Source organism: Grus americana, chromosome 7, assembly GCF_028858705.1.
Source record: "Grus americana isolate bGruAme1 chromosome 7, bGruAme1.mat, whole genome shotgun sequence".
NCBI classification, from domain to species: Eukaryota; Metazoa; Chordata; class Aves; order Gruiformes; family Gruidae; genus Grus; species Grus americana.
In genome coordinates this window covers 10920717-10933731 of record NC_072858.1, presented here as the reverse complement: position 1 = coordinate 10933731, position 13015 = coordinate 10920717, and the positions used below count along the sequence as shown (strand labels likewise).

General features: G+C 42.6%; 1 protein-coding gene across 10 annotated transcripts in view; it reads right to left on the bottom strand.

Moving 5' to 3' along the window:
- The window catches only part of GPAM (glycerol-3-phosphate acyltransferase, mitochondrial), an 83535-nt gene that overhangs the window by 27967 nt on the left and 42553 nt on the right, over nt 1-13015 (bottom strand). For 3 of the 10 annotated variants that reach the window (XM_054832230.1, XM_054832228.1, XM_054832227.1), the window contains one exon: nt 485-615. In XM_054832230.1, the coding sequence (XP_054688205.1) occupies nt 485-586 (102 nt within the window). In that variant the 5' untranslated portion in view covers nt 587-615. Of the gene's footprint in view, nt 1-484; nt 616-1987; nt 2422-2446; nt 2533-2618; nt 2750-2862; nt 2988-13015 lie in introns of those variants that run through there. The other 7 variants (XM_054832221.1, XM_054832231.1, XM_054832225.1 and 4 more) reach the window with 6 other exon arrangements.

Here is a 13015-nt window from a genome sequence, read left to right as displayed (position 1 = left end):
AGGCTTCTTATTTATAGCCACCAAATTTTCTCTGCCTCCTGTATTGCGTGAACAGCTCCAGCTGTAACGGCTACGTGACCGTGCATCTTTAGCCTTTTCACTTGCGTGTTTCAAACTACATCCTTCAGAACAGCAACAAGCTTTCTATTTGACTTTCTGTTTGACCTCAGTCCGTTACAGAATGGGATTCTGCACATTTACTGCTATATAAAATGATTAATAACATCACAACAGAAGACTGTAAGACTATCAATAGGGTTTGATATGAAGGTTTTTCTTTTCTAGCAACATTAGTCTTTGGCACAGCACTGAACCATTGGTTCCTCCTTACGTTTCAAATTAAATTATAATCAAACTGTATCACACATGAGACAGAGATGATGCCTTATCTTCATTCTTCATAATAAATAAAAAAAAGTCCACCTTCACCTTCAAGAAAAAAATAAGGTAAATATGGCTGGCCACATTCACAATTTTTACTTACCCATTCTTCACTGGAATGCTTACATCTACTGATACTGCACTCTGCTGAGGTGGAAAAATAGGAAACATCTATTGTTCCAAGGGATAAAGCAGTTTCATCCATGACACACAAGTTGAACGGAAGATCAGAAGCTGCAAAATAATAACATACATATATATATGCATATATATACACACAAACACATACGCACACACATAATTTCAGTGATGGGTATCTAACAATAAATTAGCAAACTGGTGGTTTTGTACCCTTCAGTAACCTAAAAGTTACATTCTGAAGAAGTTTCATTGCAGTCAGAAATCAGCGTGATTTTCATACGATAAAAAACCCCACACATTCCATTTCCATAAACACAGCACACCAACAGCTACCTGCAAGTTTTTCTCTCCCTGCTCTTCTTCCCATTACAGGTCAGTACAGTCCCTTTATGTTTTTTCACTGTTCTTCACGGCATGGTGTAAACCGTTCAGCCACAAGGATACACATTTCAGCCACTTTCAAAAGTTTACTGTTCTCCTGCATTACACGACCTTACTCTTTCACCATTTGCTTCTCAAGGACACCTATTATCTACAAAAAATGTCATTAATGTTCTCTCCCGATCCTATCTCACAGTATATTTTATGTGTCTGATCTAGCTGTAGTCAAACCAGTTTGCAAACTCCTCGGAGGAAGGAGCGCTCTACACAAAAGCACACCCCGGAATCTGAACGTGCTGCTGACATAAGGGACATTACGGGCTTGTGGGATTAAAAAGCTGTAAAGAAGTCTAAACTTGCACTAGTAGTTTAAAATGGAAGTTTTATAGTTCATATAATAAGCACAGTAAATAATGCTTCCTCAGCCAAAGAAAAAAGAAAGTAGGCCAAATATATCCCAACAACTTAGGGTTGTATTGCGTATCTGCAAAAGATTACAAATTACACTGTTATGGAGAGCCATCAAAATAGGAATCCCAGCAATTTCCTCTAGAGAAACTGTAAAGTGGCAATACCGCCTCTTCCATCTGTCACTGCAAAGAAACTCGCATTACGGCCAAGCTACGAGCCATGGGGAACGAGACTGCTCCCACCCTGTACGCTAACATTTGCGAGAGCAAGGCCTAAAAGTTTAGTCCAACATTTTGTCTGCCTTACCGCCCTGCCCAAGCAGACACAAGCCTCCTGCAGTGGCTCCGCACAGAGAGTTCCCAGTACAAGCTGGAGTTTGAACTAGTACAGCCACGCACATACTTACCTTCACGCAGCGTAAGTACGTAAGTTATCCTTTTTTCTTTGCTGGCTCTTACACTCAATGTGCCTTTTTTTTTTAATTAGCGCTCAGGCAAATTAATACCTAAACCACCCAATAAATACAAGAAGGCGGCTCACGAACACCTAAACGGTGAAAGCTAAACGCGTCCTCCGATTGTGCTCAAGGTGACCTTGGCTGCAGTGGCACACAGAGAAGATGAACTTTAAAAAATACGTAATTAAAAGCCTGCCTGAGCAACTTTACACGTACCTCTAACAAAACCTGCCCTCCCGAGCGCTGCTCTCCGCTGCGGCGCTTACGCAGTTCACCTGCTGCGGCACGCCATCCTCGCGGCTCGGGACGGGGCTCCGCTGTCCCGCACGCTCACCAGATCTGCTATAAATAAAAACGCGGCGGCTGAGCGCGGGTGTCGGGTGTGGAGCGTCCCCGGGCAACGCCGCCGCCGCCGCTGCCAAGGGGCCGGCCCCGCGCGTCCCCCGGCCGCCGCGAGGGGCGGGCGCCGACCACGGGCAGCCGCCGGCACCGGCAGCCGCCGGCACCGGCTCCCGACAGGGCCCGGAACCCCCCGCACCCCCACACGCCGCCGCCGCGGGGGACGGCCGAGGCTGCTCCCGCCCGCCCCTCGCTCGGCTCCGCGGCAGCCCCGGGGGACCGGCAGCGCCGCCGCTTTCCCCCACCGCTGCCGTGACACCCGCCCTCGCTCCGCACCCGGACCGGCCGCTCCTCCGCGGCGCCGCGCAACCCACGCGCCCCGGCTCCGCTGCTGGCAGGGGCCCGCCCCCTCCCGCCACGCGGCAGCCCCTCGCCCTGCCCCCGCCCCGCCCCGCCGCCGGGGGCAGCACCGCCGGACCCGGACCCGGACCCGGACCCGGAGCCGTACCGGGAGCCGGGTCCGGCTGCCGCGCCGGCTCCTACCCGCACCGCGGGCTCCGCAGCGGGCGCTGCGCCCTGTTGCCCGCCCGCCGGGCCGCGCGGCGGCGCCCGGCCTGACGCGACTTCCTGAGCGCCCGTCGCCATGGTGCGGGCCCGCCGCCGCCCGCCCAGCCCCGCGGCCGCCTGCCGCGGGCCCGGGCCCCGCCGCCGCTCTCCCCGCTCCTCCGCGACGCCGTTACACCCCCGCGCACCCGCCGTGGTACCCGTGGCCGCGCCGGCAGCGGCGCTGCCCCGAGCAGCTCCGGCCGGCCCGGCGCTGAACCGCGGCCCGGCGCGGCCTCTCCCTCTCGGTGCCGGGTGACGCCGTCTGCAGCCACCGCAGGTGCAGGGGCATCGTTAACCAGACGTTGCCACCGCCAAACCGCCTTCCCCGCCCTCTCCTTCTGGTGACAGAAGTGATTAACAGTTATTTTGCACTCAAATCAGAGCTGCTAAAAAGAAAAACGCTGGAAAAGTGTAAAATCGTGTTTATACGGGTTTACAGCGGCTCTGAGCTGCAACTGAGTTGCTGCTGAAATTACAACAATTGCAGAAAATTCGGGACAGGTATCGATCTGTCTACCTGGCCTTGCAGCAGTGCCAGTTTGCCTTTTACTGAGTGCAAAAGTAAATGTTGATTGAGATTGCTGCATATAAACAAACATGGGCTGAGAGTATTTTTTGGCTTTGGCGGTTTTTGGGCTATTTAAAGATAGCCTTTCTGTGGCTTAAATTGAGTTACAGACCTGTGGAAAGGCTAGCACCTACATTTCTTCCCTGAATGTCCGAATCTTTACGGTTATTAAAAACAGTGCAACACCAGAGTAAAGCGACACAAAAATTTGGTAGACCTGGCAGTGCCAGGTTAACGGTTCGATTTGATGATCTTAAAGGTCTTTTTCAACCTAAACAATTCTATGATTCTATGCTATGATTCTAATACAAGACATCATGCTATGCTAATACAAATATTCTGCTTACAAATTTAAGTAACCCAAGGAGGTATTCTCTTTCTAGAGGTCTCACTTCTAGATGTCATTTTGAATTTATTACAAATGAGAATCATTAAGTAAGAATTACAAATGCTTTTCACACATAAAAGAAAATGCAGAAGATGCGATAGATAAAACCCAAACTGCTACACGTACATGTGAGTTGCCTTGCTTCCCACAACTGAGTGCCTCCCGGGGAATATCACTGGGGTACGAGAGCTGGTACTTTACAAAGAGTGTTCTGCAGTTTATGAGTCAGAAGAGATTTTGAATCTGAATTTTCCTCCTTTAGCAAGAAAAGATACTCTATTTTGTTGCAAGGTGGACTTTGGAATATAAGACACCTAGTTTTCAAATAACAAAAAAAATACAGTAAGATGTGATCTAGTGAAATGTACAACTCATAACAAGTTTGTATTGCTGCATAATATACAGTGTGGCATTTGTGTATAGCAAAGCACCATTTTCTAGGGCATCACATTTTGTATAGAGAAACGGCAATCTCTAATTATATTTCTTACAGCACATTCGTATACTAAAGTTTTCTCCCGTTTTTTTTCATAATCTGGGCCAAGAATTTAAAATTTGATTAGTGGTTCTGTGTGTGTCAGTTCTGATGAAGGAGAGTTGGCTGAAATTATGCCAAACATCCACTTTCAAGTTTTGGCCTTGAGAAGCCACACAGCGAAAATCTCTCGCCACTTCTGAAATACAAGCCCATAACCGTCCAGCTTTATAACAAAGCTTTTGACTTGGTATCAACTTTTTCTTGAAATGATTTACTGAAGGTCAGCTGGGAAAGGGGGCAGATTCTGCTTTCATCTGGGTCTGCTGCAGCTAAGTGGGTTTGTAACTGCTTTGCTAATCAGAGCTCAGCCCGGGAGGCCATCGGAATGGAAAGAAAATACATGTGGGTTTCACCTACAACAGAGAGTCACGGTGCTACTGTCAGATTTGTGCGATTTCAGTTACTACATCCTCATCTCAGCTTCACTTGCATCATGAGCATCTCATTGACCTGGCGGAGTTGTGGAGGCCAGAGAAGATGGCTGTCTCTGATCCTGTGGCCCAGCCGGTCAGCAGGGTCACATCCCACACTCGGGATCGCCTGGAGTTTGTCCTAGGTGCATCGGAAGCATCAGAAGGGGAAACTCTGAACTCCACTCAGAAAAGTGAAATCCAGTGTTACATCATGTATTTTTGTAACTCTCTTTGCATAAAGAGGAGATCACAGAAGTAGTCAAAGCCCCAATATCATGCTGCAGCCCGCATCCTGATCGTTGCTTCTAGCAGGGGGCTGTGGAATGGGGGAAGCCAGAGCTGTGACTAAAGTGGCAGAATTATCTCAGAAACCACATTGGCGGACATGATTCAACAACTAGATGAAAACTGAATATAACAGAGATGTCAATGAATGGTTACATCTAGAGTCTAAGAAAATGCATGAAACGTAAGGCAGTTAAAATTCTTATTACTGTTGTCTAATAATTTCATTGCTCCACTGCATTTGTATTGTTACTTGGGAACTTCTTAGTAGGTACATTACATTATAAAGGACCATCGATATTCCTTACACCAACTTTACCTTCTCTAGGTATGGAACCACTATGATCTTTTTCCCCCTTTCATGCATAAAAATATAGGATTAAACAGTGTATTCAGTTTCAGCATGCTATAATGTAACTCAGAGCAAACTCTCAGCGAATGAGTGTAAAGCAAGCTTGCCTGCTTTGCTTCCCTCTGTTAAAGATGAACTCTAGCACATTCAGAATCTAACATGGATCTTTTGGCATGTTTTTTCCTTGCATGCTTTTACACTGGTATATTTTTCAGGTTGCAAAGTAGTTATTTCTGTGATGTAAGTAATACAAAAATCAGAATAAAAGCCTCAGCAGCTTTATCATCATTTTATCCAGTCTCTAGAGTCTGGTTTTAGTATCATTTGTGAGAAAACTGCTTAGGTTATTTTCTAGATTGTTTTGAAAAAAAGTAGTAAATAGATACAGTGTTTTACTCAAACATAGCGACTCTGTGTAATCAAAAAACCCCAACTTGTTTCTGGTATGATTGTAAAGCAGTTTTCTTGTTTTTCTAACCTTCGTAAATTCTTGGCTTATTGTAAAATAAATCCAGAGGTAATTTTGTAACTCATCTGAAAAGGATGCAGAATTAGTCCAATGACAATTGAAGCTCAGCAAGATCTTTTTGCAGGATACACTTGTATAAATCCTCAGACTTAGTAGTAAAATATTTCAGTGTTGAGAGCTTGGTGGTGATGTTGTGTTGCCATGGAATCAAGCAAATGGGAAAAATTTTGGAATGCCCTAAAGGAACAGACTTTCAGAGCCGCATGTGCTCTAAAAAGCTCAAATACCGCTGGGTCTCGCTTCCAGAAAAGAGACACTCTATCCTGCTTCCATTGAAGTCAATGGGAGGCTTGCCACTGATCTCAGTAGGAGCAGGAGCATGCCTAAGTTTTGCAACCCATCTTTTTAAACTTCTTAAACCGAGGTGCTTGCCGTGCCAATGAGTCCAGGGAGGTAATTTGCATAGGATGGCAAATCAGCAGAACCCTGGCTTTGTGTGAATAAGCTGCTAACCACATCGTGCATAGCAGCCTGCAAATGAGAAAGAGCTGGCAGGACTCTTTTTTTTTTTAATAATAATTAGTCCTTCCTATGTTTAAATTCCTCATGAAGCTTCCAACGGAGTTCAACAAAGTACCTGTTTGCTAGACAATGCTGTGTGGAGGAGGAGGGAGAAGGGACAAGGGGGACTTCTTTATACATCGCCTCTATCCCGGGTCTATGCTCCCAGCTCGCTTGCAGCAATTCCCATGATGTCACTTCTAGTAATGGAGACATGTTTACAAAAGAGTACACAGCATCCTCTTTAAAAAGAAACTTGCAAACTGGGGAGCGCTACAGAAGTTAGGAAACCAAAAACTGCGTGAGGAGGGAGTAAAGACCCAGACAAAGGTTCTTTGTTTGCAGTGACCGAACTCGACCTCACATGACTATGAACAATAATGAATATGCAATTTGGCAGTTGCAGAACTCCGTGTCAGCAGTATTGCCTCTGGTATACAATGTTTTAAGAGCATCGGAGAGTGGCAAGTGGCCATGAAATGGACTGATAAGATTTTACATAGAAATGGTTTGGGTATACTTTGTATCTCCTTTCAAGACAAACGATTTCTTCTATTTCATCTCCCTTATCTTGAGAACAAATGCAAACTTCATTAAGAGTGCAGTGATTCTCTCCTATGTAATATAGCACATTGTGTTTCTGTAATTTCTTCTCATTCAAATATCGTATTTTTTACTGCAAGTTTGAAAAGATAAGGGCATTTCAGCCCAAGCTGCTCCTAGCTTTTCCCTTGAACTTGTTACTCACATTAGTATAAAAAAGGCTTTTGTTCTAACAGAAAGCACTACTGGGTTAAAACCAGTAAAACTAACTTTCACACTTGCAAACTCAGCACCATTTATCTATCAAGCAATTACACACATACTTGTATTATGTACAAATGAGAAAATCTTAACTATCCAAAGGAATTTGCCAGCATTTTTCATTTAGGAATACTGAATGACAGAATTCGAAACAAGATTCTCCTGTGCTCAGACCTTAAGCAATTATCTGCCATAACAATGCAAGCTTCCCTGTGCCTGCTGTGAATAAGGGCACCCTTTTGTAAGGGTGGTTATTGCAGTTCTCTGCTTTTGTTTGTTGAGGGTATTTGCAAAGCTGACATTTTATCTAAGAGTTGATTTTATCTGAAAAATAACACAGATGAAACAACTGATTTACTGTATATAGGCCCTAAATACTGTTGGATACCTCGAAGATACTGGCCATTTGTAAATCATTAAAAATCAGTATGTGTGGGGGACTCTGGTTATATATTAAAGATAAATCTAGCTTTGTGTTTGCAGATATTTCAAGTTTCACTAATGACTTATTTTATGTCAAGCCTTGGACTTCTGCTTGTTGCGAGCTTTCCTGCAGCAGATAGACAAAAGAGTTTCTTCTCATCTGGTTCCCTCTCCAGGGACACTGAGCTACATTCTATACCTCCAAACAACCAACCAAGGAATAGAAATAAAGAAATCTGAGAGCTGAGGGCAGTATGGGCCATTTTGAAAAAACAGCATCTCATAAAAAAATCACAAAATCGTGATCTTATCAAATTTGCTGTGACTCATCCTTGAGGGATTGCAAATTGTTCTAGAATAACACAACCCCTAATTATTATGAGATGCTAGGCAAGTCTTTCATCGGTATCTCAAAAGGAGGTTTTCACCACTCAGGTTTGCTCTACTGTGCAATTGTTGGCTTCAGAAGGACTTGTCACATCTTACAATGTAAAGCACTGTAGATATTGGTAGTTGGGCTCACAGACGGCTCTTTCAGCCACCAGTGCACAAGAGTGTCTGCCACAGACTGTAGGACCCAAGTCCTGAATCACGTAGTGTCCCACCCCTCCTCTCTACTGCAGGTATTTGGGACCCTAATCAAGGCGCTGCCGTGTGGGCCACTGGAAGAGCCTTAATGCCTTTGACCTGGAAGACATAAGACATGTTGGTTGGGAAATTTTCTCAGAATTTTGGAGACATCTTTTGCAAACACCTTGGGAGGGTTAGGAGAGTGTCGGGCATCTGTTCTGACCTGTTGCAGACTGCCATATATTCCAATGAAGGCTTTACAACCCCAATAGTTTCCAACCTCCTGTTTGATTATCTCTTCTGCAGATGAACAGGCAGCCATCTCCAAAGGGCAACACACCCCGCCCTAATTTACCCAAGCAAACAAAGTGGATTTGCTGATTTAGGTTTTGCAAAAAGCAAACAGGAACTAAAACTTCCCACAGATACCCAGATATATTTCTCCTTTTTTTTTTTTTTTTAAGTCAGTCTCACTAAAAAATACAAGGTCTCCAGGCTTTAGTTTACCATAGATATATATAATAAACTTCATGTAACTCGAATTTTATCAATGGACACAATCAACAAAAAGTAAACTACATGTTTTGTTTCAGCACTCCAAAATTAACTGAGAACCCTGACAAAAGCAATTTTTTGCCTTCAGCCTTCTCTTTGCACTAATCTGGCTACACCAGTTGTTACATTCCGATTCTGACATTCAAATCATGTTGAGCAATTGTCTCACAGTGTGTTTTCCAAACAAAAGCAGTTTTTCCCACTCCCACTTATGTGTCTCCTGGATCTGAGAACTGCAGAAAAATATCCTTGTTTAAGTCCTAAGACCTGGCCAACAATTGTATCGCAGTGCTAGATTTCACAAACTATCAGTGATCATTTGAGCAAAATGATACCAACCGACCCAGCAAAAGCATAGCTTTCAGTTACTAAATAACAGCTATCCAACTTACAACATAAAATCCTACTTTTTTTTTTAACTATTTGAAGCATACCCTAATACTTTCTCAAGCACCTTATACCTTTGTGAGAGTAGAAATATTTTTATGCGTATACCCTAAACTATTAAATTGATTAATTATTCCAGGATATTCACCTGGAATAGCAGAGGTCCTGAAAAAGATATAATCCCTTGCTAAGAGATGATGTTTTTGCAGCTCTGGCCTTTCCCCTTTAGAAAAGAACAGCGCATATTAGCAGCTTGGTGTTTCACACATGACCACCCATTGCTTCAGGAGAATTGCATGGGGCATAGCATGACAGGCTGGTTTCATAAAGCTGCGGGCTTAGGACTGAGTCACTCCACAGCTCTTCCAGATTTAGCATAATGCAGGATCATATATGCCTTGTTTATTCTTACTGCACTTTTCCCCTTTCATTCTCTCCGTAGGAGGGGTAAAGCAATGGTGGTTTCTTGTTTGTTTTATCTTTACCTGCAGTGAGAGATCAGACTACACATTCCCCACAGCAAAGTACCCTAGGCTGTAGGACGGAGGCGTTTTGAGCCAAGTCTTTTTGGGACGAGAAATGATTGATGCTTTTCATTAGGACCTAATCAACTTAACCGGAGGTACAAGAAAAGGTTATATCAGCTTTTACCTTTAAACCACCTTTCAGTGACACAAAGTTACAAAAAAACCCATTTCATCCAGCATAAAAAATGGGGCAAATTTGAGCATTTGTCCATCAGCATGATTTACTATAAAGTTTTCAGGTAAAATAAAATTGGCATAATGGGTGAGAGAATTCAGGTTGAAAGGCACGATGTGGGGCCTCTTGAAGCAACAGTGTCTTATTTCTTCTGAGGAGCTGGAAAAAAAACCTAGTAAACTATAGATACCACTTCTGCATTTTGTGACTGAACTTTTTAATTTTCAGTGTTATGGATTGGCTACACCAATCTGATTTTATGAAATATAAAAAATAATGAGCAGGCCAGTGCACTTTGAACGTGCATTCAGAAATTTGCTTTAGTGGTCAGAATATACTGGGCATGCATCTGCCTCAGGATCTTCCTTGCAAAAAGTTTTCTTCTCATTTTCTGTCTGTGCTACTGCAGTGTCTCCAAGATCAAACTGATCAAGCTGAGTGCTGTTTCCCTACCAGCTTTTTTCATAACAGAATTTTCTGTGCATTTTCACCTGTGACATTTCTCAGATATGTTTTTGTGGATAGTTAGTATTTAGTATTTCTTATATGACACAAGTTTAGAATGTGCTAATTGAGTTAATGAATAAAAAAAACACTTGGGAAGCACTGGCCAGATTGGAAACTGGCAAAGGCTCCTATGCAGTTAAGAATTAATTTCTGGAACAGCCTTACAAGAGGATTATGGGGCCTCAAGTCCAACCTCCATCATGGGATCATCCTGACATTTTTGGCCGTTTCTCATTCGGTTTCAGCTCCTCTGGAGTACATGTGGGCTGGGAGGTATGGGGGGGGGTATAGTACTTCTGCATTAGTACATGTGGGCCGGGGGTACCATCAGTAATCCTAGTATGATGAAAGACAGAGCAAAATTTCAGTTTGTTTACACTAGGAACATTTGTTGCTAAAAATGTCTTAGTTACTATATTTTAACTAATATTCCAAGCACTAGCATAGGTATGTTATCTGTTCCTGATTAGCCCTCAAAGTGAGAGCCAATATATTTTGAAACATGATTTATTTTCTAACCTAGGCCTTGCTGAATCTCATAAAACCTGGGTCAGACAGATCTGGAGAAAAAGTCATCCATATCTCTGTACTTGCAAAATTTGGAAGCAGAACAATGCATGATCAAAGAGTCTGAATGCCATTTTGCAACTTTGTGGTCAGTAGTGCGATCCACTCTCTCTGCTTCTCCATTCTATCGGTTCCTCTGGTAAATCTATTTAAGACGGTTTCTGACCATAGAGGTACCACATCTCATATTTGTGTGGTCAGTTGATATTTGGAATTGAAAAAGGCTCCACGCAAAGCAAGGTGTGTGTTTTCAGAGCACTACACAAGAAAATATATGTTGATGGAGCACTCCAACGAAGAAATTCCTTAAATCTAACTTGTGGGGTTTGCTATAGGAATTCAAAGTGATCATTTAGAAAGGTGTTAAATTAGTGTTAGAGAAGGAAAGGTGGTAAGTGTTATTATAGCTAACAACATTTCAAATTGCAACTCTATAATCCTCCTGATTTAGATTTAAATACTTGTTTCATTTTTGCTAAACTAAGATTCACATGCCCCCCCATCTCAATTCTCTTCAATTTCTTCCATTCCAGGCCAAATTCTGTACTTAGTGCAATGTCCAAGACATCTTTAGACTCTCTTTCCCCAGTGCAGATCCTGACTTAGCCTAATTAAAATTAGTTTAAATACAAGAAAAAGGACTAACATAGTAGATGTAACTTGTGACTGTTGACAAAGTCTTCTGATGTCTTTGCTGTCTATATGTTACTGTGTTTTAGCTGATACAGCCTGGGGGTAAAATCAGGGCATTGCAAAAGTCAATGGTGAAACTCCCACCCAGAACAGGAGAGCTGATATATGGTATGAATATCACATAACTTATATACTGTATTACACGACAACCACAGCTACATATTTTCTGAGCCCTATTTGAACTTATACTGTACACTTCTGTATTAATCAAGTATTTGATTTATGTAGGGAGGATTTTAATTAATGTAAAATTAATTCAACCGAGAGTAACCTTTGAAACCATGCTTACATTATCAGCTGAGATTTGTGCAGGATACCTCATGGAGCTGCAATCTATGCATCCTTACGTAACAGGCATTAAGAAGCAGTTACACAACTTAACGCAAACACCACCGACAGATGAAAATCCATGGCACAGACAGGATCTTGAGTAATCATCAAAGCAGTGCCAGAAAGCAAATTCTACCTGCATTTAACATGAAAAAAAAAGTTTTCTGCAGGTAGAGTAATACCTGCATTTCAGGGGATGCTCTGCATTTCAGGTGCTGGTGGGCAGATAGTACTTTTGCAAGCTTTAATACGGAGTCTGCCACAAAGGGGCTTTTTATTGTAAAATTTTTATCCTTCAAAACCTGTTAATACAAACTTTGACCAACGCTGCCACAAAATGTGTGTGCAATTCAACTCATATCTTTACTGACTGCAATAATAAACTTTTGGTCTAAAACAAACAAGTCATTAGCAAACAGATACTTTTGTGCACTGGGGTTACTTGGGCCTCCTCCCGTCACCCCCTTTTTCACTCACTGTTCACATGCTTAGAGTCTGATGTCTGAGTATGTCTTCATGATACCAAGGCCTTCCAGCTTTCTCAAATGTAGTACAGGTAAAGAACATACTCCATTTCTCTGTGCACGAAGTTTCTTAGTGTCCCTTAATGATAACTGTTAACTCAGGCAATACTTTCATCTCAGGTGTTAACTTAGGGCACAGGATATGTCTAAATTCAGGCAGCCATGCCCGTAGATACATGTATTCTAACTTCAAGAAATGTTATCCAATTAACTTTGTACTATTTTCAGATTTTTTTTTAAAGTTGATGTAATTTGATAAATACATCATTTTGTACAAAAGGAGCATTCCGAGACCCCTTTTAGATACTTTATACTGCAGACATTGAAGTACTATGCAGACTATTTTATGGGACAGACTCTGGTCACTTTTACATCAATAGAAATAGGGATGACTCCAAGTATCTACTGGTATAACAGAACAATTTTTTTTTTCCTCAGGCATTATAAAAGACTCGTATGCACAGCAAGACACAACTGCGTGGTTAGAAGTACTTTTTGAAAGACACATAGTTTACCACAGTTTAACTGCGTTACATCTTTAGAAAACACTCAAGTATTTTAAACGCCATCAGGCCTGGAAGAAGACACTTATAGTGCTTTTTTTTTTAATCTGTGGCATTGCCTGCTTCCTTGACGGAGGTCTTCACAATGGTTTAAGAGGTG